General features: G+C 35.2%; 1 protein-coding gene across 1 annotated transcript in view; it reads right to left on the bottom strand.

The window, feature by feature from the left end:
- LOC105382177 (zinc finger protein 211) overlaps positions 1-21,236 on the bottom strand; it is a 53,830-nt gene extending 32,594 nt beyond the window's left edge. The window contains exon 1 of the mRNA XM_011552022.3: positions 20,311-21,236. Within this exon, the coding sequence (XP_011550324.1) occupies positions 20,311-20,499 (189 nt within the window). The 5' untranslated portion in view covers positions 20,500-21,236. The remainder of the gene's footprint in view (positions 1-20,310) is intronic.
- Between the last annotated feature and the right edge of the window lie 4,771 nt (positions 21,237-26,007).

The raw sequence follows: 26,007 nt of genomic DNA, 5'->3' as shown, positions 1-26,007 counted from the left end.
CGGCGACGCGGCACAAATCAAAAGTCACAACACATCTTAAAAGGTTTAAAAAAAGACAAACAAGGTGACCAAAATGAAGCCATAAATTTAGTAGAAGCGGCACTTTTGTGCTCGATTGTAACAAATTAACAAGTGATTAAGCTACTGATTTGGTAAAGAACCAACGCAGAGGGGACATTAGTGGGAAAGCTACAAATCGCCTTTTACCCGCCTTGGGAGGGTACTGGTGTGCGGACAAGTGATTGGTAAATTTACTAACCTATGATATTTATTTTCAAAAGGAGTTAAATCTAATGGGATACCTTGTATGTTTTGTGTAAAAAATAAATATATTATAAGAAAAAAAATGTTTTCAAGAAATAAAATCATACAACTTTATTGCATCAATCCTTTTCACAATATTTTATTCCATATCTACATAATTATAAAAAATAATACAACACAGGTAAAGAAATATAAGCGATATATTATAGGCATTAACATTTAAATCAACTGCCCTTTTCATATAACAAAGAAATAAACCATAAATCGTTGGCGAATTAGGTATTTTATACCAACATTTGTCTAGCTGGAACAGGTAATGAAGTCATCTAATTATTTTAGACTCCGGGAACCGGTTAGCGTTTTGTGTTTGATGATACTTTTATGGTTTTCGAGACATGAATATCAAAACGGCATCTTAATGTCGGTTGAATGTGACAGAAAGTACCAAATATCGGCTTCCAGGCAATTAATAATGTGATAAAGTTTTAGTATAAATGTATTAGTTTTATAGATCTCTTTAAATAAATAATTACATCCACCCTCCTACGTAAGTATAATACCTACGTATGTATATTTAAAATAAAAATTACATATTCCGAGAAAACGAAAATAGGAGCAATGAAAAAGTTCCATTGAGATAGCACCAAATTACTCCAAAACGGAATCTGCAATATTGAATCCATTTAACAACGCATCAGTTTTTTTTGTAAGTAGCTAATGTTTTTTTTTATTTTTTTTTATCTATTAATTTTATTGAGGGTTTAGTACCCTAAAGTGACTATGTCACCCTCGTAAGGGCTTTATCTTATTCTAACTAAGTAGCTAATGTTAATAGTCTTTTTAATTCTCCAATTTCACTGGGAATAGAAGGAATCCTAAATTCGCACGCTAAAACCTAAATGTACATAGTAAAGAGGATATAAAAGTGATAAAACTAAAAACGGGAAGCTATTAAAACATTGAAATGCCATGTCGTGGGACATCGGAAATGAAACCAGAACTCTGCATTTCACGTAAAATTTACCTATCCTATTATAAAATTAGGTAAATAGTAATGGAATTTCAATTATTGGATTTAACTCCTAGAGATTATAACAAAATCATATAGTTATTGACCACATCAAAACACATAGCAGACAAATATTAGCGAATTGTAACCCCCTATTACAAATAGATTAAGAGAAAGTTTTTTTTTGGTCTTTGTTTAATCACGAATAGTTTCTGCCAAGATATTTATTTTATTTCACGATACAAACTAAAGTAAGTTAGGTTCCATTTCTGCAAATAGGGTTCCACTGTGAAACTGGTTGCATCGGCATTTGCAAACCATTTCTAGCTTATGAATAGATAACACGCGGCATGATTGAGTGGACTACCGTGTTTAAAATACCACTAAGAGAATATTGCTCATAAAATTCTCTGAGCGCTCCGTGTAAACATGTCCTTAATAATATTTGTGCCTACCCAGTTCCTATACATAAGTACATAGTGTTACAAAAGTGGTAAATTTATTAAAAAGTCAGGTGACCAACAAAGTTTCTTTGAAGAATCACATAAGTACATAGATTATATTATATTATATTTTTTCATAAGGAGTAGCTAAAGTTGTTCAGAATGATTTCTTTAGTCATCATTTTGGCTCATTTGGCTTTTTAACACCCTGTATAAGACGACCAAACAAACAATGTTACCTTTTTATATTATTATTATTTTAAAAAGTGAATAGGAAAAAAAATACTTATTTAAAATATTTCTACATTTTTCTAGAGACGGGAAACAGTTGCAATGCTATTGAATTGCCGGCAAAAGTGATTAATAGAACAGTTCACTAAATCCAACACTACCGAAAACCAATAAATCTATAGACGAAACTCAGCTACTTTGAAAACGCCGAAAGATAATTTATAGCAAAATTTATGAGATCGACTTTTCATTTAGAAAATAACTAGATATAAACCTAGTGCCAAATTGGTCGGTTTCTTTTCGAGATTCGAACGCAAATGAAACCTTCATGTCCAAACATAATTGGTTGATAAATCAACTAATCCATTTCACAAGTCAGAAAATGAATAATATACAGGATGTTGCAAAAAGGGTATACTAAGCCGGAACCTACATGTGCAGCATGGTATATCTAAGCCCGAAACTGAAATCAGAATTTCAAAATTCGCGAAAAAATAACATTTTCCATAGAAAATTTGTTGGTCACGTGACTTTTTTACTATGGAGAATGTTTTTATTTAGACTATACACCCTTTATACATATATCATCAAACGCGGGGTATTTGTAAAACTTAAGGTATGTAGAATATTAATTTTATTGTGTGTATAGTCTAAAATTCGATACGCTTATGTACAATAATGTGAAAACGTGTACCCATATTACGCGGCTGCGGGTCGCAGGGGGTGAGGTTCACCGCAGAACATCGACGGGATGTCACAAGCGCCCATGTACTACGCGAAAAAATCAAAACCGTCAGTGTTCTACTTTGTATTTGACTTTCTTTAAGCAAATTAGCTACCGGAAAACAGTAAACTCACTAAGTTTACACTGAGAAAGGAAACAAATAAACAATTCAAACGCGCTACAAATCACAATTTCAATAATGCAAAGAACAAATTGGTTTGTTCAAATAATAATATATTGTTTTGTGTTGTTAGAGATAAACGTCTTCACAGGCATAACTCAAGATGAAGAACCTACTAACTAACTGGTTCGACCAGGAAACCTTAAAGATACTTAGAACGAAGAATACGCCCTTTGGCGAACTTTTTTTTAAATTCATATACTTACTCACAAAAAAGTTTGGTCCTTACACCCAGGCTGGTTTGACAGAAAAAAGGTCTCAACCTTTTTGGTAACGCACTTTTAAAAAGCCGGAAACGAACAATTCAACGTATCATTTGCGAAATTATATTAACTGCATAAAAACTCACATTAAGTCCGCTTTTTTATTAAGAATGGCCTTTTTGTTAAAAAGTTAACTAAAAATGGGTGATCAATGATTGCTCCAAATTATCCCGCATTGTATTTTTTTTATTAAGTATTTCTTTACATTTTATAGAGTATTTCATAGAAATTTATAATATATTACATAATTTCGAATTGGAAGCAGATGTTTAGAATTTACATACAAGAACAGATACCAGTCGCTCGCAATTAGGTAGCCGAATACAATGTATGGCCACATGTTCTCTAGTATATCTTCGTAAGATAGATAGATATATAATTCTTTATTGCACACAAACACAGAAATTACAATAGAATATGCACAACATAGACGGTACAAATGGCGGCCTTATTACTATGAGTACCTAATTTCTTCGAACGTGAATTTTACTGAATGAAAAGCCATTCTCATGAGGTCTCCCAATCGAGACGAGATCGAAACTTGAGTTGGTCGGTCACGCTTGCCTCGCAGCTTTCCCATAACACATGATATATCAGATTATTACACGGATGATGTTACAACTTAAGTTCTACAACGTGGTTTGAATTTTATTTATCTATCTGGACAAATCCTGAGATAATTATAATTTTAACTTGGTACCTATATCCATATACTTCAGAATAATTGATGCATAAGTCTTTAGGCTTTAGCGGAAATTATCATCACGAAGATAAACAAATGGAAACGTCGGATTGGAACGATAAACATTACATACGTTTGGTACGTATGTCACGATGTTTATTCCTGCTAAGGTTGGATCTGGAAAGTACCTAACAAAAAGAAACATTAGTTTTTAGTAGTTTCTTCTTTAATTTGTACAAAAACGTCAAGTCCAAACTGTCAAACTTCATCTAAATATTTTTGAGGTCGTTCTCACAGTGTTCACTAGTTCGGAAGTTAAGGTCATTAACCTATTAAAGTTATTTATGTTACCAATATCGTTATTGGCTCATCTATATTGATGAGCGTGATTTACTTTTTTTAAACTTCGAACTTAGAAGCAGAATGACTTATCAGTTTAGAAATTTCGTTAAATTTTATGCTTAATACCTACGTACCTACCTATTGTTTTTTTTTAATATTCGTTTCCTTTTTGCTCTTCTAATTCCTCTTTTGAATATTTCACTCCTATTAATTACATTGTGCCTTTTTGTTTGTAAATTAATGCTCATTTAACTATAATAATTTATTTTATTGCATCTTCTAAAATCAAACACGTAACTGTCTGTCTTCACACGGAGCATCAACATAATCTATTTGATAATTAGATTTATTGACGTGCTATTGAAAATTGACGCAAATTTATTTAAATATAGTCTGTTAATTGTGAAATGGCTGTTTATAAGCTATAACGACTCGGTGCCTGATGTGTATCTATACATCACACTTACTGACTCTTCAAACTTTAACCTTCTACGGTCGCTTCCGACCGGTTTTTGACCATTGCTGTCTTGTTGAAGGCGTCAAGTTAATCGTTGGAAGAGTATAAAGTAATGGATGTGACAGAACGCTAAATGCTCAGTTGAATGGGTTCATCTCTTACTATTAGTCGTGACCGCTGCTTGATAGTTGATGGGAATTCGTCGATGATGATTTGTAGTTGAATATTAGGAGCATAGTTCAACCTAACACCCGCTGATGTGGATTCAAAAACATTAGCCACCTAGCGAGTGTGGGTAACTCTGTACTCGCTAATCGATAACATTTTTCAAACGAAGCTTCGATGGATTTTTATCGTCATGTTTGATACGAGACGTGTGAAAATTTAGGCACTGTTAATATGGTTGAAGTTAATGTCATGAGTGATGAAGCCGACTTAATAAGATAATGATCTCATACAGCCTATTTAAACTCTATCCAGACAAAATATACCTATGAATTTTATACTAACTTTCAATCAGCCATCAATAATCGTGTTCTATGAAGCGATCGCCCTAAATCATATTTTAAGCATCTTAAATTGCCATTAACTAGATCGGATGTTCGAATTTCGTTACACCGAATCAGTAATTATCGATCAAACACTCGAGAACAACTTTTACATCCGCAAAAAAAAAACTTGTGGCGCTGTGACGAAGTGTACCGTCGCATGTTGTAAACTATTCGATGTTACTGTTTATCGAATATTAGCGGACAATAAATTTGAAAAACTACTTGGTTCTTCCTGTGAGACGTTTGACATCGGAAGTTGGAGGCGATTATGTTTGTGTGAACGTGAGAACATGATGCTGTGGCGATATCTTGTGACGTATCTAAATGTTGACTGTAGGTCAAGATAGGTTTAGAATGTCGATTTAGTACAGGTTTTGCAATTTTTTAAATCTATAAAAGTTAACGTTTTCTTCTGTCATCTGCATACATTACCTATCTGTCAAAAGTTGCATGATAGTTTCCGCTAAAGGCGTCACTTTGTATGCGAGAAAACGTAAACTTTTATAGTTTCCGACAATCTAACAAACCTGTACTAGACCCTCTGAATGCTTTTATTTCATGTAGTAACATCAAACTAGGTTTATTTCTTAAGTAAAATATAAATTAATAGATACTCAATTTCTGATTTGTGAACGTCATGAGTATATCATTACGTAGCAATTAAAAGTATGAAATACAGTCCTATGTTTCGTATAATCCTAACTAATATTATAAATGCGAAAGTAACTGTGTCTGTCTGTCTGTCTGTTACTCTTTCACGCAAAAACTACTGAACGGATTTGAATGAAATTTGGTATACATACGGTCTAGACCCTGGGAAAGAACATAGGCTACTTTTTATCCCGGAATTCCCACGGGAAAACTTTTTAAGGCGAAGCGAAGCTCGCGGGAACAGCTAGTATCGTATTAAGTGTGCAGTACTTATCCCTAACCGCAATGACAATAAAATAATAATATGGATCATTGGCGGTAACTTTATCTCTTCAAATCGCGCACACTTCTTCTGCTAATTACATTAAAAAAAATTACACACTTTTTCTCAAACTATTAGTTGATAAATTGTGATTATTGAATTCTCACATAGAAAAAGTACATATCTGGTGATAAATGTACTTATTTAATAAAAATATAATAAAGGATTCATCTCTTTTCGTAGTACTAAGAACCCACTTATCCATTGACAACCATAAAGGTTTTTTACAAAAATGACCCTCATATCCAATAGACATTTGATTAGTAGAATAAACCCAACGGTCTTGATCCTTGAAATGGTCTTGTTCATCGGCAGATGTATCGGCAGCCGCACCGCAAGATACTCATATTTCACCACAAGGCAGGCAATAAAACAATCAATAAATAAAACCCACTACCGAGATACTTCAATCGCGCAAATGAATATGAATGTGAATACCTACTGGGTTATTTTCATCTGACAGTACGTCTAGCAAATTTGTTGAAAACTATGAAAGTTTACGCATAATTCACACTAGAGCGCCCAAGTATCCTGAACCTTACCTGCAAGGGCGACAAGCATACATCCTAACTAATATTATAAATGCGAAAGTAACTGTGTCTGTCTGTCTGTCTGTTACTCTTTCAGGCCAAAACTACTGAACGGATTTGAATGAAATTTGGTATACATACTGTCTAGACCCTGGGAAAGAACATAGGCTACTTTTTATCCCGGAATTCCCACGGGAAAACTTTTTAAGGCGAAGCGAAGCGCGCGGGAACAGCTAGTAGGTAATATTAGGTAATTACACATCTCAATGTCCTCAAGAAAAAACTTTTAGGGCAAAGGCCACCGAAGTAAGCTGTTACGGAAATTCTGAACAAGGACTTTTAGAAACTGTAGCTACTTTATTTAGCGATGGAATTAATTTACTTGATATTTGTACCACAGTCAATAAGATTCGAAACGTAGATTGCACTCGCGAGGAAACCTCTATAAAGTATTGAAACTTTAATTAGATGATAGATTCAATCGCGAATCTTGCGATTTCTCTTAAATAAGGTACTATTTAGAACTGAAGCCCTGAACTAGCGAACATGGTAAAACGGTAAAAAATTAATAGTAATTGCAATCGAATTTGATAAATCACATCACACCTATGTAGAGGAAATTGTTTGTTATATATTTTGTTCCAATTATTAGGTATATTTGCCTATGTGACGAATCCCTTGAAAAAGAAACTCACGTGTAAAAGCTATAGCAAATACTTTTGGTATGTATACTTGTATAGTGGAATGATACCTATATGTATAAAGATTATTTATACTAATGTAATAACTAATCGTGGTTCGATTAGTTATTACATTATTTATTTAAGCCTATCGAACCGAACTATACTCTCGTTAATTAAAGCAAAATCTACATAATTTATGTGTCAATAACCCACCATGATATTCCATATAAACTATTTTAACACCCTAATTTACTCCTAATCTGAGGCAACTAAATCTACTACTGGATTTAGATAACTTTATGTTTGTTTTACAACTTGAAACCTTAATATGCCGACTGTAATGGTTGATCATAATACTAGATCGACACTAAAAACATATTATCAATGGCCATCAAATTTAAATGTAACAATTTTCTTTATCACTTTTAATGCACCGTATAAACAGTTGCTATTACCGAAATGGTCGCTTTTCTATGGCACAGCCTTTATGATTGAACTTTTTACATTGGTCGGGTTATACTCATTAAAACTACCGCAAAAGTAATTTTATGGATCCATCGCCGTGTTTTATTGACAAGAATTTTCCATTTGAATGTTCTCATTAATCCGTCAATAAAAACCCTAACAAGAAGAGATGTTTCATCAAATACATCAGGAAAGATTGACAAATCAATCCACTTTTTATGAGACCTGTATGTACGATTGATAATCTATTGAGTAAGAGTTTATAGGTGCCACCGCTTTACAATATATATAAGATGCCATTTTACTATTACGGTTACATAATTATATGCTTGCTCCTGTCCAAAAACTGAGTACCTATTTATGTAAAATAGGCCAACTAGCGTCGCCAATTGAAGATAAATCATATCTTATGTTTGAAAATGTTTCTTCCAAAACTACCAAGGCCATTCCGCTCGTCATGCTTGCAATTCCATTTTTAGAATACCTAGCAGGTACCTAGAGTGTAGAAGTCAATCCACTGACAGGTGACTTTAAAGGCTGAGAGTTCCCCGAGGCTTTCACCTTTTGGGAATAACTTAGTAATGTGAATGTTTTGTCCGAGGGTTTAATTAATTGGAAACATATGTTGTCTCGTTAACCGAAACTGTTCGATTGAAAATTAAAATCAATTTTATCGATTGTATGATGAATCGAGTTTAAAGTAATCGCACACATACAATGCGCACCCGCTGTGACGTAGATCTTTCTATGGAGTTATAATCACCTATTGTATCCGCATTTCATTATGAATAGGTATATATTGGTACCTATGTTACCTTTAAGTACTTAATATTTATAATTAATATTATGGTGAAATGGCACCAACCCTTTTCACTCAGATTCATCAATAAAAGCGTTTCATATTTAAGGTTTATTTTTTCATCTCTTTGCTAAGTAGGTATAAGTACGTAGGTTCAGTGTAAAATATTAAATTACATAAAATATAAAATTATATGAAAGTAGTAGGTACATTATTATCATTGTAATCCTCAAGCCTACATTATTATTTAGCTGACTGTACAAAGCTACAACCGTGCGCTAAGTAAGTCCGGCTACCGTGCATTAATATTAAGATATGATATCGTAAACATAAAGCGATACTGTGGACCGATCACCTTTGGTTCTCGACCGCTTTCTGCACGCGAAATTGTCACCATGATTTTGTGAGCATTCAGGAATCATTTTAACATTCAGGGTCACTTTTACCAAACGCTAAACGTATTTAAAATTGTATTTAAGTCAAATTTTAAATACATTTTGTACCAAGTGACAAACGTTTGACAGGCTACTAAATACGTTTACGTTTGGTGAAATTCCACCTCAGTGTTCACTTTAAAATATAAATTTAACTGGCTTTCTCATCATTATCACCAATAAACGTTACTGCTGAATATTATCCAATCTAAAAGTTTTTGATAAACTAGTATATTTTGGCGATTGGTTACATATATATATTTCAACTAGGTACTTATAAAAAAAATACGTACATATACGGAACATTTTTCAATGGTCAAGTAAAAGATATCTTGGAAATCAGAATCATTACCCCAGATATATTTATATTATCAGTTGTTTTCAATTACTACATTCACTTACGTATTATTACATTCATATTTTTTTAAGTACTTACTTTACTTACCACCTACCCACATGATTTCTATAAAATCATGGTCACCGTGTGTTGTATCTAATAATTGTGTATCTACATGAAGGTTGATCGGATATTCAAATCTTTTGAATATTACCGCCCTCGAGCGCTATCTTTATGGATGTGGAAGGGTTTATGCAAACTATCACCAGCTATCATTAATGTTCTTGCGTACTTACTGCATAATAACCTATAGTTACAGCTACTTGTAGTACGGATAATGTTCTGAAGAACAACTGCTTTACATTTTTAAATTGCATCAAATGTTTATGTCTTGTAAATAGAAAACTTATTCATTTTGTGTGCTCACAGCAACAAACATATTGTAATCAAAGTTGAGGTCATAATACCTACTAACTGTACCTACTTATATATAACTAATTTAGATTTTTAACATATTAACAAAAAAATATAACACCAACAAAACTTGATTAACTACACAGTACAACCTACAACGATTCCTTCTAAAGTATAAAGTTATTAAAAAATTAAATCGTATCTAAAGATTTTGTATGACTAGTCTGTACTGCTTCTTGCTCAAAGCGATTTCCATAAATACGAGGAGACATTGGCGCTCCTGGGGGCCCTACTCTCACTTTTACCACGACCTAAGGCTGTTATTGGATGCGGAAAGTTAAAGATCGCATCCAGCGGCGTGCTTTGGGAGAGGCCTACGTCCAGCAGTGGACTGCTATAGGCTAATGATGAATGATGAAGGCTGTTACGAAGAGTAACTAGTGCTGCCAATGAAAAAAAAATATTTTTTGTTTAAAAGCGTTTTACCATCAGATTTAAAAGTAAATTTTAAAAACGGCACAAACTGCTTTGTCTGTCTTCTGCGATCTACGTAAGTATTAGATCTAATACTATTCTTAAAATTGTGATGAGCTCGGCAACCTTTTTAGTTTTTTTTTTAATTGGCTTATGTTGGCAACACACAGTAAAATAATAATAATAATTTTGCATCTGGCAACATTCTCTTCCACCACCAACCCCATTAACTTGTGTATACCTTGCTTGAATAAATAATAGTAAAGATCCCAACAGCGTCTATAGATAGATGTTGCATTAGAGTTAGAGATAGCGTTGGAAAACATACTCGTAGTTTGCGTAAGGCCCGGGTCTCCTATTTACTCCGTAGGTCGCGTCAAGTGTCACCGCCGTAGGCCGCGTCACGATACTCACTACGTCTACGCGCCAACGTCGGCGTGTGAGGGAGACCGCATCAGTACATTTCTATAGTGAGCATCGTGACGCGGCCTACGGCGAGACGCCGGACGCGACCCGCGGCGCAAATAGGAGACCCGGGCCTAAGTCCGGAGTAAGCGTCAAAGTACCTCCCTCATAACACTGCCTTCGAAAGCTTGGCTCGTAAACATACCAAGTCCGTTATTGTGTTATGCAAATGTAGACTTGTTTATTTAGTACACTAAATATAACCCTGCAGCGCATATTGTCATCATGTGTCCGTAAACTTTAAATATATCTACAGCTCAATTTATGTAAATATTGCGTGTCGGGTGGATTTTCAGAAGGATGTAAATACATAATAGATTGTAATTTTATTTATAGTCATATACACTCGTACACACAGTTAAGGATATTGTCACTAGAATGTAAGACCTTAAGCATGTTACTTATCATGTACCTAATGTTTCTTATATATTATGTAGTGTGATGCAAATAAATAAATAACAATACGTTTACTGCAAAATATGTAAGTTGTTAGTATAAAGTAACGGCTTAAATGGTAACGTTACACTATCTTAGAAATCTCTAAAATAAATCTATTTTATACTATTCGCGGTTTTACTAAAGATGAGATGTTTCAGGTGTTTTGGTTGGTTCAATTCATATGTTTTGGTTTTACATAATGAAATACATATTTGTTTTATGTTTACCATAAATTTACTCCAAAAATTAGGTAAGCACATCTTCTTTAACATCGTGCACAAAAAGTATATAGACGACTAAAGTCTTCCCCGCCCGTAACTCTACATCCGTTCTAAATTTAAACAGACGATCACCAGTCTAGCCGAGAAGACCGGATCTGTCTCAATTTATTGCAAACAACCTTGTCTACTACCCCCACAATCCAACTACCTCTATCTCTTTGCACTAAAGGCGAATTTTCCACATAAGAATCGAGAGTGTATCCCGAAGGTGCTTTAATTCATTCGACTTGCTCTACCGACGCTCGTACTCCCGATATTGCCAATTCTAATGAATTCCTTCGTTTTATGGCACATAAACTTATTATAGCTATTGTGGGCAGATATCCTGAGGCTCCGTATTGATGAAAGCTGAGAATTAAATAAGGAAATGATATTATTAGATGATGTTCACAAAATGAATTTGCTACTTCGATAAGAAAAAACATCATCTATGCTTGCCCGTTAAACTCATTGACATAATATATTAGTAGGTACTGTATACATTATAGAATACAAAGATAACTAGATTAGTCTAATAGAAAAAAAAACTAAAAAAACCTTGTACACATACGTCTTTCTCGTTCTTAGATTTATTTATTAACGGAGCGATCTCTTCTCAATAAAGGAGTTAATACTTACGTTTTTATGGCCCTAGCTGGGCATACGGCCGCGCAACACAACTTAGGCTTAGAACCATAATTGCCATGCGAACTAAAATAGTTAGAATACAAAAGTACAATAGTTAGATTGGATTGGGTCTCGTTTTAACTGCTTGATTAGATTGCCTAGTTTATTATCTGCATACGGCTCTTTATGGGCCCGTCCATTTAGTTAAAGACTGTTATCATTTGAACTCGGACCAGTTTATGTATGAGCTGGTACTTTCATTGGCATTGTTAGGTGTACATGTGCATTGAAATACTTGACACATTTAAGCGCAGTTTAGCTTAATCGGTTTGGTTTGACGCTCAATTTCTTATCAAACAGTACATGTTAGAGCGGTGCGTTTGATTTTTGCACAATATTTTCATTGGAAATAATTTGATGGATAACCTGTAGGTATTTAAACAGATAAAACTATCTCTAGGTAAAAAAAATATGTTGTTGGAAAAAATATAATAATATATAGAAATACCTAGGTGCATTATATTTATTAATAATGAGGACCTCTTCGCACGGGACTGTAGGTACTTGGCCAATTACATCCCATAATTTTCACACGAAAAGATTTAGCGGCGGCGGTGTGATTACACCATATAGAAACATTCCATTTTGACACTGATTTACATGAAGTTATTTCATACAATTATAATTTTTCATTAGGCCTTCATAGAAAAAATAATAGATGTAGGTGGATTACTGGGTTTGCTTAGTGACCGTCTACGAATATTGTTATTCATAGGTGACCGTAAAGTTTTTGTTAAAACAAAATACCGTTCTAGTTAGGAAGCAACATGATCAGTTCATGATATTTCGTGTATGCAATTGAAATTATTAAACCGGTTTGCTAATAAGGATAGGTAACGGCCTGAAATATGACTTATGACTCTAGTCTCTAAGCACGCGCCAGTAGATCATAACTCCATAGATCTATTGTTCAATACAAGAGGCTAATTACGATTGTTCCGTATATTTTGACATCCGCCATTTATAATTTCATTAATTCCAACCTCGCCAGTCGAGCGTACAGGGGGTTACTCTATATGACGAAAAACAAAGCTTCGGAGTGCTGCTGCGTGGCTGACTCTATCTCGTTGTATCAAACGTGCCGATTGCACGACAGCTCTCGTTCGTTGGTTTTTCGTCAGTATAGAGTAACCTTCCTGACTCTTGATCGATGCGGACTCACCAAATTGAGAGCTTCTATTCTTTGTACATTTAAATAAAGTAGTCCAATATGTGGGTTTGAATTAAAGGTGAAATAAATCATGGGTTCACTTCTAGGTATGTGTCAGTTAGTGAATGAGTGATCTTAATGTGCTCGAATGCTTTTTATTTATTAGATTTTTCTAATGAGCTACAGAATGATCAAATGCTTGTTACTGTCTTTATTAACGACTAAATACAGTTATGACTTATGCACAAATATCATAATAATATCACCAAGAAAAAAATCCCACCCAAAGTAAAGCAGTTTAGAGATTAAGTGAAGAAGAAAGAAAAGAACTGAATATTCTTCATCTGTCACCTGAAACCCCTAAGTCCAAACTGTATTTCTGGGGGTAGTAAACGATATGATTAATGTTTCACGTACAGACGCATGTAGCTACACAATATGGAATAGCTCTCGGCAACTTCAATCTGTCTATCACACGCAAAATAAGGAGAAAGCCTAAAACGCAAAAACACAATACACGAAAGACCACAATATGTAAACTGCGAGTAAATATTCTACTCGGATGCGACACAAAGAAAGAAAGTAACCGAGATCATTGCCACCTTACACTACACTTTAGAGCACAGTTCACAGGTTGACTATAAACGCTTTTTCTCAAGTTCAGCGTCCAAACACAATCAAGTAAAAACATCCAAGTGATGCAATGGTTGCGTGGTGGGATAAAAACCTGACTAATTATTGTATTAAATGAATGAAAACTTTCGCTTTTGTGTGAAAACAATGAGTTTGCACTCTCGTCTCGGGCACATTTTGTGTGGTGTATTGTCTGTTTTTATGAGGGAACTATTGATGTCATAATGTGTACTGTCTTTTAGATGCGCTGTGCAATAACCCCTGTAGATGTCATTGGTGTTTGTAAATTATGTAGGTATGTCCATTTTAATATGTACCACATATTATTTTATCATTATGTATAGTATTAATTATAGGTATAATATAGTGATTCTTTTCTAAGACCCTCAATATGGCAGAGGGGAGACACAGTTTTTCTTCCCTCCTGTCAGTAGCTATCTTTATATCGGACCATATGACACTGTGTTATTCATATTTGATATTTGAAATAAGATAAGATAAGATAAGATATTCTTTATTTGCACAAAAAAATATGGACAACAATACAAAACTTAATCTAACACATATGTACAAATGGCGGTCTTATCGCTTAAAGCGATTTCTTCCAGACAACCTTTGGGTGGAAGGAAATTATAGAAATAAATTCTCATCTAAGTAGTACTTCTTCAAAAAAAAAAAAAAAACACGCACTCACGCCTTGTACTAATGTACTCCCTTGCGGGGTAGGCAGAGGTGCATTGCTGCACCCACTTTTCGCCAGAGTGTTCTGTTAGTCCCAATGTAATAGGGGGCGGGCCTATTGCCATTTTACGGGCACATCCAAGACCTGAGAACAAATATCTGTATTTAAACAAATATCTGCCCCAGCCGGGAATCGAACCCGGGACCATCGGCTCAGTAGTCAGGGTCACTAACCACTACGCCATTCGGTCGTCTCTACGCCATTCGGTCTTCTTCAGTTAAATAAATTATTTAAATAGAATCGTAATCATAAAATTAAAAAATAATTAAATGCTTCCGTAATAGGAATAGATATGTAATAAGTTATTACAAACTATGAATCCCCAGGACTTATTTTCAACTTTAAATCGTATTCATGTTAAGATTGAGATTCGCTCAGAGTATCTCAGACTGATTAATTTAAACTGTTAGGTATCTATATAATGAATATAAACTGTAATTGAAGTATCACGATCTCACTGTTGTTTAGAAAATACGTTTCGTAAACTCTGACTTAATAAAAAAATCATACTGTTTTAAAAAAAGCTGTTTCAGGATCTTGCCACAAAATTTAGGTTACATACTTACATGTTAATTTAGGTACGATGATATTTTGACTTAGGGCGTCTTGCACAACAAAGTTAAATAAAATTAAATAGTTTGTCTCTTGCTCTGACAGTATAATGTCAGAGCAAGAGGTCATAGATTTAATTTTATTTAACTTTGTTGTGCAAGACGCCCTTAGTTTAATAAAATTCCTATCTTATTTATAAATATGTTAGCATATAGGTGTTAAGAAATATCATACAATACATAATATTGTAGATTATAAACTAGAATGGAAAGATATGTCTTAAAACAAATGTTTAAGACTAATTTCATAATGAATTAAAATAGTAAAATGATCAATTTTTCTATAAATCTTCTTATTGAAAAAAAAAACAAAAGGCAAAGAAGAACTTTTATTTTTTCTACAGATTCCGACATCCGCTGTTTCAGTGGCCGCACTATACTCGGCTTCGAGCTCACGGGAGCCCATAAACCTTTCACTAGCTATTGATGAACTGGTGCACATTATTCAAACTTTTTGTTTGGAAACCTCCTTCCAACTTTGTACTGTTCCAATAAATACTGCTGATTGTTTCCCACATGTAGTAGCCGCAGTTTATTTAATTAATATGGGTCTGAGGATTAAAGCTTAACTGTACATGTAATTCATAATAACTGTTATTTCTGTTTAAACAGAATATACCAGAAATATGAGAATGTGACCATGTTAATTAATATGGGTATGGGTTTGAGGAGTAGCTATTTATTTATTTTATTTATTTACACTTTATTGTATGCCAAACATACGATAAAAATATATAGTTTTAAATAATAAGTACGTAAATTCGGGCTTATTGCCAACTAGCAATTTCTTCCAGCCAACCCGTGAATGGTGGAGAACTGCGGTAAATAAAGCTATATACAGGGTTCAGACGGGTAAGACCCAGTGGGCCTCGCTCCATACAAATGTATGGCCGCATCCTGTTTGTATGGATCTCACCCACGTCGCTCAGCCCAGCCTCTGGCTACTAGTACTGTGGCTAATAAATAATTCCTCCTAATTTTAAATGTGGCAAAAATATTCATCGTTTGTGGGAACGCTCGAAATGTGTAGCGTCGAGTTAATTTCTAAGTGATTAATGTTTATTTGCCGAGGTTTATGTGATGTTGCCTAAAGCCTTGTTGAAACGGGAATCGAATTTGCCGCTTCACCAGTTAATTTTAAATTAAGACCAATGAAACGTTTTATGTAACGGTAAGCAAATTTTTTAAAGAAATACTTAGGTAGATACATGACTCAAATACTGTTAAAAGATTTGCTAAAAATGATATTATATGCATGTACTTAATAGTGTTTTTCAATTTTACGATAAAGTACTTACTAATAATGTAGGTACTGCAGTTATTTTCAAACTTAAAGAAACATTAAAAGGAGGAGTAATATCTTGGCTATATGAATGATTTGAATGTGTTATATACTCTTAAAATGCCACATGTTAATATTCAGAATGACCCTCCGAGTCACCCCCATTCGGCTTACTATAGGATATAATATGATTACAGTTTTTACCACCCTGTATACTTGCTAAATGCGCAAGCGCATAGCCACAAATGTGAGATATGAATCACTCGGAATGACGAAACGTCATCGGCCGTCACCTCAGATTGCATTCAAACGTTTTTTACTATTCTACAATTTATATATTATTATGCAGTTTGCGTCCTACGTTTGTTTCACTTCCAACCTCTTTAGTCTAATAATTATTGATTTTATTGTATTGTTTCTTATAAAAAATATATTGATATCTATCTAAGTTTATAGTTAGATAGAATTATATTTATGAGGTTTGCCCGTTATTTTTCTTAGTACCTAAGCATATAAAACATTTATGTGAACGTATTACCTATACATGGTCTTGCAAAAAGGGTATACTAAAGCGAAAGGGGGTGACTCAGGGGGTCATTCTGAACAACTTTTGTTCTACAAGTTTTGTTAATTTGCCAACCCTTTCGGCTTCGTGTACCCTTTTTAACCGACTTCAAAAAAAGGAGGAGGTTCTCAATTCGTCGGGATATTTTTTTTTTTTTTTTATATTTTTTTTTATGTATGTTCACCGATAACTCCGCCGTTTATGAACCGATTTTGAAAATTCTTTTTTTGTTGTATTGGGTTGAGCTTCCAGGTGGTTCCATTTTTTTTTCAGAATTTTATCTCACCCCTAAGGGTGGGTAAAGGGGTAAAAACAGGGTATGAATTTCCATTTTGGACACATATTAACCGATTCTAATGAAATTAAGAACGTAAATATAGTTCTTATAACAATAAAATATGATGGTGACCTTGAGCTGATCTGATGATGGAAACGGAAGGCAGTCAAGGGAACTCCTCAACGGTATATAGCAACTACCTCGTGTTTAGGCTTGAATGATTCGTATTGATTAGTAGGACTTTTTGGTATCATTTGCATCTTACTTTTGATTAAAAATTATTGCAAATAAACTAAAAACTATAAAATAAAATAATAATTTAAAAAAATAAAAAACCGACTTCGAAAAACCACTAAAATGTAAGTAATAATTTAAGGTTTACACAAATTATATGTGACAGTACAAATATACCTAAGCAGGAACTGTTCTTTTTTGAAGTTGGTGCCATATTTCTTCAGATTACTTTGTCACTGCACCAACATCAAAAAAGAACAGTTCCTGCTTAGGTATATTTGTACTGGCACATATAATTTGTGTAAACCTTAAATTATTACTTACATTTTAGTGGTTTTTCGAAGTCGGTTTTTTGAAACACCCTGTATTGTATTTGCCAAGAGATAATAAATGAATCGACCATATTTTCCCTACCGGGTGGAATTATGACTGTTTTAAAGTAACAAATAACTTCAAACAGCTTGTATTACACTAACGTTATTACGATGGAATTTATATTCAAACTTGGAATAGATCAATAAACAGTCAATCCTGACTGGTGCAAAGGAAGTGCGCCATTAGCCGTGAAGCCTCAACTTTACTTGTAATGAGTGCGCGGGCGCCGGAGACGAGATTGCTTGATTCTGCAGCATCATGACGAAAATGTGGTCTTATAAGATTGTATACTGCTCCTAATTTACCATTTTTTTTAGTGTGCTTTTTGAAGTTGTTGTGTTTTATTAAAATTTTCCATTTGTGCGTTCACTTCATTTTTTTAACACTTTTTATATCTTTTTGCAAAATTTAATTACTTATTACGGGAATAAACCCCTAAATAGAACTTATGACGTAAGGCCCAAAAGCAACACAAATTACCACGTTTATTCCGTTCTAAGGGTTTATTTTTTTATAATTTTACCGACACTTAACATTATGCACCTCAAAAGCCTTCCAAGGCAGTGGCGGCGTAACACGCGCGGCTCCGATCATGCGGTCTGCTTATGATCTAGTTTTTGCTGCGGATTTACTCATTATTTGTGTAAAAAGCCCATCTCGTTGAAAACCGACATTGTACGTGAGTGTTGGTTTTAAGAGACGTGTTCTTGGCCACACTGGTTGTTTGTGCAACAGTTATGGAGTGTGCTTCAAGTTGAGGCCACAAAAAATATCGATTTTCTCTGTCTTGTCAGGGAATAAATAATTAAAACGTGGGTATTATCTATCTGTTTTCTTTATATACTTACCTACTCAAATTAATCTTGAATATAACACAAAACATTTTTTGTAAATAAATAGATACCTTTCAAAGTCGTTTGTAATTTTTGGAAATTTATTATTTTTATACATTTAAACAGTCACTGATTTGATAGCTACGAAATCCAGTAAACCAAACTACTACATTGATGAGAAGTAGATAGTAGATAGATCGTTAGTTTTTGTTTATTTACTCATATCATTTTTTGTACCATAAAACATAACCTAACCGCTTTTCCACCCGCTAAAGCCTATCCTCTATGCTCAAGGTTCTATTGGCTGCTGCGGTTTCCGCTGCCGTCTAATAAGTAACAATATTTGTATTTGATCGATCGTAGATCACTCTTTGCCCAACCTCAGTAATTACACAGTTTTTATGTTTATCTAAGGTAGTATTCATTGATGTCAGCATCGAAATTCCAAACTTTATCTTGTTAACGAAACAAAGTGAGTAAATTTCTTAATATTCAAAATGATTTGTAATATTTACCTTTCCCATGAACACAATACATTTTCACCATAGTTTTACAAATAGGAAGTCGTGTAGGAAATTGCTATAGTCTATTACGTATTATTAGTATTAACATTTTCCGTCTGTAAAACAATAACAACTACAGACGGATTAGGAGTTAATGAGAAACTGACCACCTTTCCTCATGTTACTGCAACTCAATACAAAAGAGTTAAACGCGTAGCGCAAGCGCTGATTTTGTATTGCCATGTCGATATTGTCAATGTTCCCCATTTTCGTTGGTGCTCTACTTATTTTATAGGTATATTTTAGTTTTTGACAACTAATTTATAAAAAAATACACTTAAATTATTAAATAAAATAATTTTGATTCTGTAAATGTATAGGTACCTACTCAAAATGTTTATTATCTTGCTATTTCAGAATGGCATTTGGATTTGAAATATTTGTTCAGAACCTATTACATAACGATTATCGTAGCTTTTCTAACACTAGTATCAAACTAGCTAACATTATAACAGGTATATATTTCCATTTTTAGTGTTATTACAAGCTCTGCGAATCAAAATAAGGAAGGAATTAATTTATTTTATCACCGAACACATTTGCATATTTTAAGGATGTTGTACATTTAATCTTTTAAACTAGATCGATTTATCGCTTCCCAAAACTATATTATGGCAAAGAAAATTTGCCAATTGAATGCTGTGAATGGAATATCTCATTAGCTGCAGCAATTATTCTGAGTAAATGTAATTAAGAACTAAAATAAATCCTCTTCTTTCACAGTAACTCAATGTAGATTTATTTATGGTACTGTACATACATTTTGATATTGATGAATTTTTAATATTTAGTATAAGTGTTCCTAATGTACATAATGGTGGAACAAATTTTTTATAAAAAATATCAAAAAACATTTATTTTCTTATTTGTAGCTACCAACAAATCAGTAGTGATAATAATTACAACATAAAATAATAAGAAAACAAAACAAACACTTACGTCATGGTCTGGCACATAGGAGTAAACATGGAGCTTGTCAATCCTTATCGTTCCCTGGAAGGGGTAGAGTAGCGCCCCTCGAGACATCTCCACTGACGACCACACGCTGACCGAAGCCTCCCTGCCCCGGGCTCCTCCAGGCCTCAGCGCCAAACTCAACTCCTGAGGTATGAGAACTAATGTCTCCATTGTCTATGATATATTTGCAAACGTCACTCGTTCTTTATTCAAATCAAATCGTCTGTCATCGCAACCGCATGCAGCAAGGAGTTTCTATCTCTTTCCCTATTCGAATTTCAAATTATGACATCGAATGCAGTCGTACTTTTTTCTAAGCTGCCTGTCAAAGACAATATCCACTCACAGATCACGAGTTAACATCTCATAATGAGTAATCTCGAAGAATGCGACCGCGCTCGTCCATCACATTTAATGAGGGATCTTGAAATTAAAAAAACACGGGACGTCACTTCGATTATCGGTTAGAGATGTCGGCGACGAATATAGAGTCTGTGATCGATCGGCCGGTGAAACGTCCCAACGGATTAAACACTGGACGCAAGCGGTTATTATCTGAAGGTTTGAGAGATTCGTTGATTCATAAGTGTAAGCTGAGGATTACGAGAGTTCTCAGTACAAAAATTAACACAAACAAGAGGTCAGTATGAAACTGGCCGGAAAATTCACAGTCCAATTCGAATTTCGAATGTCAAATGTCACTTGCGAAAAAAGCGCCAATTTCGCAACTGGCCGGTGAGGGCGTGATTCTTAATTTAAAAAGTTCGTCGAACCACCCCCAGGTTCTATATGAACCGTATGGCCGGTTCACTATGATCAGTATGCGAGTGTGATATCGCACGGATGCGCCGCGGGATGCGCGCGCCGGTCTCGCTGAACGTATACTGAAGGAAGCGCTAACATTGACCTTAGCCACGGCCGTGATCGCGTTTACAGTTCATTTTTTGTTCCGATAAAAAGGAGAGGAATAAAGCCCTGCAAACTTAGCGCGATTACCTCTATACAAAAAGCGACTTTACGCCTTCGCTTTAAAGGCAGTGGTGGTGGTAAAGTTAAGGTTGTAAGACGTAGTAAGGTGCGCCCCTCCAGAGGCGGCACCTGTCGGCCGCCGCCTCAGAGCGCGCGCGGCGGTCGCGAGCGGCGGCGGCGGCGCGCGCGCACCTGACTAGGCAACGCTTTTTTGGCGCAAGGTTTTTTGACACCTGTAGACTTTCTTTCTAATTAGAAATGGTTTTTTGCTTCGTCAATTTTTTTTTGATAAATACTCCTTTTATAAATTATTAGTACTCACAAGGAACAACGGCACTATCTACACCTAACTTTTAATATTTTTTCGTACTCATACTATGCATAAAATTAATATATATATTTTGGTACCTAGGTCAATATAATTAAACAAAAGTACCTAAAAATAATACATAATAACAATGTTTTAATTTTTACAATGTTTGTCTGGAAGGGATTGCTTTTAATTTAATCAAAGTTATGTTTTACGGGTGGCGTGCAAATAAAGATTATTATTATAAATATAAAGGAATTTATAAACCATTATAAATGACTATAATGGGAGTGGGAATGTTTTATTTATATTTATAACAATCGTAAGCATGCAATATAGAAGAATGAAAAACACGTAGAAATGCCCATTTATCTGTTTACTATTTCCGACTCATCCACTTTCACGATCTTTCCTAACATTTTTATCTTAAAATAAATAGTATAATTAAGACTCTTATCATATTCTCTTATTAATTAAAAACCGCCAATAAATAAATAAAACTTTAATCTTCCTTCAATCAACGATAGACCAATAGATAAGGAACTACAATTTGATACTTGAGAATATATTTCTAACACCGCATGTGCTCTACCTTTAAGCCCAAAATGTCCTAACTGCTATATTTTTGCTGAATGATATTGATCTCTATATCACATGAAAATAAGGCTCTTTGGCAGAGCTCTAGATGAAGTCGTCGACCTGTTTGCACCTGCCGCCAACCGCAATACGTATGGATGTGTATGAAAGCGTATGAGACTTCATACAAATTAAAATTACCTTCTTGATACCATTAGCAATTAACAGGTAGTAATTTGCTTACAATGTAGAGCACATTTTATTAGTTTGTAGTTTTGTTTTTCAATGTAACTAATTACATAGGTTTATGTGGGTTTTATAGAAAAGGAGCCGAGAGCAAAGCGAGCATTGCCTTCGAATGGAAACCGCCTGGCGGCCACCGCAGACGCGGTCGCCCCGTGCACACATGGCGGCGCACAGTGGACGGCGAGCTGCGAGCGCAAGGCCTGAGCTGGACGGAAGCCGGAGCGGTTGCTGAGGACAGAACGGCGTGGCGCACGCTTGTAAAGGCCCTCTGTACCACCGGGGTACCATAGGACAGCAACATGTGGGTTTCATGGCGAGTTATTTAGGTCATTTAATAACTATCAAGGCGTAATATAATCTGGTGACCGGATGGGGCAGTGGTTTATATCTCTTACTGCTGTGGAGCGGGTTCTGTGTTCGGTTCCCGGACCATTGTTCAACACAGATGAGGGAGTCGAGCAGTAGGTACCTAAGTATAAGGAGTCAGTGTGTATGACAAATGGAGTTAGTATCATACATTATATATATCATAAATATACTTATCATCATCATCATCATCATCATAGGCCAATAATCATCCACTGCTGGACATAGGCCTCTCCCAAGTAGCGCCACAACACTCGGTCCTCGGCCTTCCTCATCCAACCACTACCGGCTACCCCCCTAAGGTCATCATTTCAGTGGGCAGGAGGGCGTCCCACGCTGCTTAAATAATATACTTATTTTCCAAGCCTATACAAACTTGTATAATAACAATCTTAATACAATCGTATTTGATTTAAAATTTAGAAAACACTGCACAAACTTTTACAAAAGATAAAATAGAAGTATTTTTTTTTGGGTTTGTATACCAAAATCAAATGTGCAGAAATGTGATGTTTTTGAATTAAGTATACTCGTTTCCTATAACGCACGCGCATGGCTGTATTATTCTGAATCACTGAACAATCCTACAACGTTATTAATAAATTATGATTGCATATAAAATAAATTTAACTACTTAACTTATACTAAACTATCTATATAAATTACAAATAAAAAAGATAATAATATAAAATACTTATAATAACATCAATGATTGCAATTATTTTCAGTGGGACGTAGTATTCATTCATTCAATATACCAACCTACGAATAACGTAGAGTCATGGTGGTGCATATGATTTTGGTTCTCTTCGAGGGGCCGTAGTTTCAAATACGTGCATGTTAAAAAAACTTTGAATTTAGTAATTTAAGTAAATTAAATTATGCCACTTGATATTCAGACCCTGCATCAAACTTAAATTAATAATAATATCTGTTAGTATTATCAATTAACCCGAATCACATCAAACTAAACAATGGTTTTTATGATATTCTTACCTTATTTAATAACCGAAACCACATCAATTCCAGAGGTCCATAGTTCAGACCCTTCTGGCTAATTTGTATGCCATTTGTATGAATAAATATTGCGTTTCATTTGTTTTACCAATCATCACGAGACGGGTCTCCTTCTAATGAAGAAAGGGTTTAGGCCTAGTTCACCACGCTGGTCTAGTGCGGGTTGGGGGACCCCAACACAAGCAAGTTTGTGCTAAGAGAATTGCCGGGTAAGTGGGCAACCCGATTGTCAGATGTTTTTCAAGCTACCCGAAGGTCTCTGACAAAGCTTAACGACTGCTGCTGAAACAGCAACCGGGACCCACTTAAAATAACGTGCCGTCGAAAGCACGGAAGCGTTCAGAAAACAACGCTATTTGAAATCGGTTACCCATCTAACGGGTGACCGTGCCATTTGTTGTTTAACTTCAATGATCGGTTACGATCACTGAAGCTAGCTCGACTACGGAAGCTTCAGTTTGTAATTCATCCGAGTCCAAGATTATTATTTTGTTTTAACACAAAAAAAAAAAAAAACAAAACACAAACAATGACGATAATCCCTCCCGCCGCCTCATTATGGTACTAAAATTAAAAGAGTGTTTTAATGCTATATACTATTATATTAAAAATACCTTCAATAAAATATAGTAAAGATGTGAAAGTGTAACTGTGAAACTGAAATTCTTTAATTGTTATTATCACTGTACATCTGATATGAGTCACTGGATGCCGCGAACTTCTGATTCACCAACATGAGGTCCGTCACTTGTGGCCCTTTTGGTGGTTCTAATATAAAATCCACCCTAGCTTCGTCAAAAACAAAATAAAAAATAAAATAAAACAAACAAACAAACAAAACACAACTTACTTAGCTAAATAAACCACCCCAGAAGGGCTAGTACGGGGCGCATTTAAGACGTGACAAGAGTTTTGCATTGCGCTCACTCACATCGCGCAGCCTCAAGAGCGAGCGAGACGGAGAACTCTTGTCACGTCTTAATAAGGCCCTGTGCTACGCTGGCAGGACGCACCCGACCCAAAAGTCCCCATAACGCTAGCTGCGTTGCCGCGCTGCACGGCAAGGGAGATCCTCTGTGCCAGGTACGCCCCAGAGCGGTAGTCAAAACCGCGGCTCCTCAAGCGAAACTGTGAAACTTGAAAATAAAGACATGGCTTATAGGGCCAGAGGCCAAGCCAAAACTCCCCCCAAAAAAATATCTTCTTGACAATAGAATCGCAGGCATGTTACAGAATAGGGCCGTCCTCTGCCTTGTCGATGGGCGGGGCCTCGCGAGGCGTGGCTCCGATTGGCCAGCCCGCGCCGGCGCGCGCGCATGACGCTACCGAAACAAAACGTTCTATTGTGCCGTGCTTTATGCCTTTCACTGGCTTCTTGGACGAAATTGGGCGGAGATGTTTTATGTAGGTATCTACTTACTTCAATAGCTTTTAATGTGATATCTTTTTCCTTTAACATATTTTTGTACTCGTAGTAGTTAGTAGGTACTTATCACAGTTTCTTAATCACAATAAGCTTACTTACTGTAGTAATCTTTATTTAATGTGTGAAAAAGTTAAACGTTTTATCAGATTGTATTGCCCTACTGCCCGACCCCCTTCATTTTAATTTGGCAAGATTTATTTTAATAAATGAAATTCTTAACAAAATCAAAATCAAGTATAAACTAGTTCCATTCGGCAAAATAAGCAACATAAATCTAATCATCATCACCGGCCCTTTGTCATCCTTCCTCCATGCTGCACATACGTGCGCGAGATACACTCTCATCTTTTGTTTTACTCATTAAGCCACTACAGGCTACAGGATGTCCCACTCTCCATTCGAGATATTTTACAAGAGTCCTCGGTTCCTTGGCATATATGGCCAGCCCACTGCCACTTCAGCCTGCAGATTATAAGATCAATGGAGTAAGTTAATCAGGTAGGGCCTTCCAAAAACGAATATCTACACGTACCTATTATAAAACAGGATAACTAAGCTATATCTACAATCATAACACATATAATATACCTTTGCATGCGATACAATGTTAATCCTCGAACAATATTGACGTGTTGTACCGGCTTTGCCCGACGACGGTGAAATTGACTCGAAAATAATAACAATTATAACCTCGCCGCCCACTGGACGAGCTGACAAATCCTCTTACTGTCTGCTGTCCGTCGGTCTGTCAGTCCCGGCGGGGATGCGA

This window comes from Plutella xylostella, chromosome 12 (assembly GCF_932276165.1).
Source record: "Plutella xylostella chromosome 12, ilPluXylo3.1, whole genome shotgun sequence".
Lineage (NCBI taxonomy): Eukaryota > Metazoa > Arthropoda > Insecta > Lepidoptera > Plutellidae > Plutella > Plutella xylostella.
This window is presented reverse-complemented; position numbering and strand designations above follow the sequence as displayed.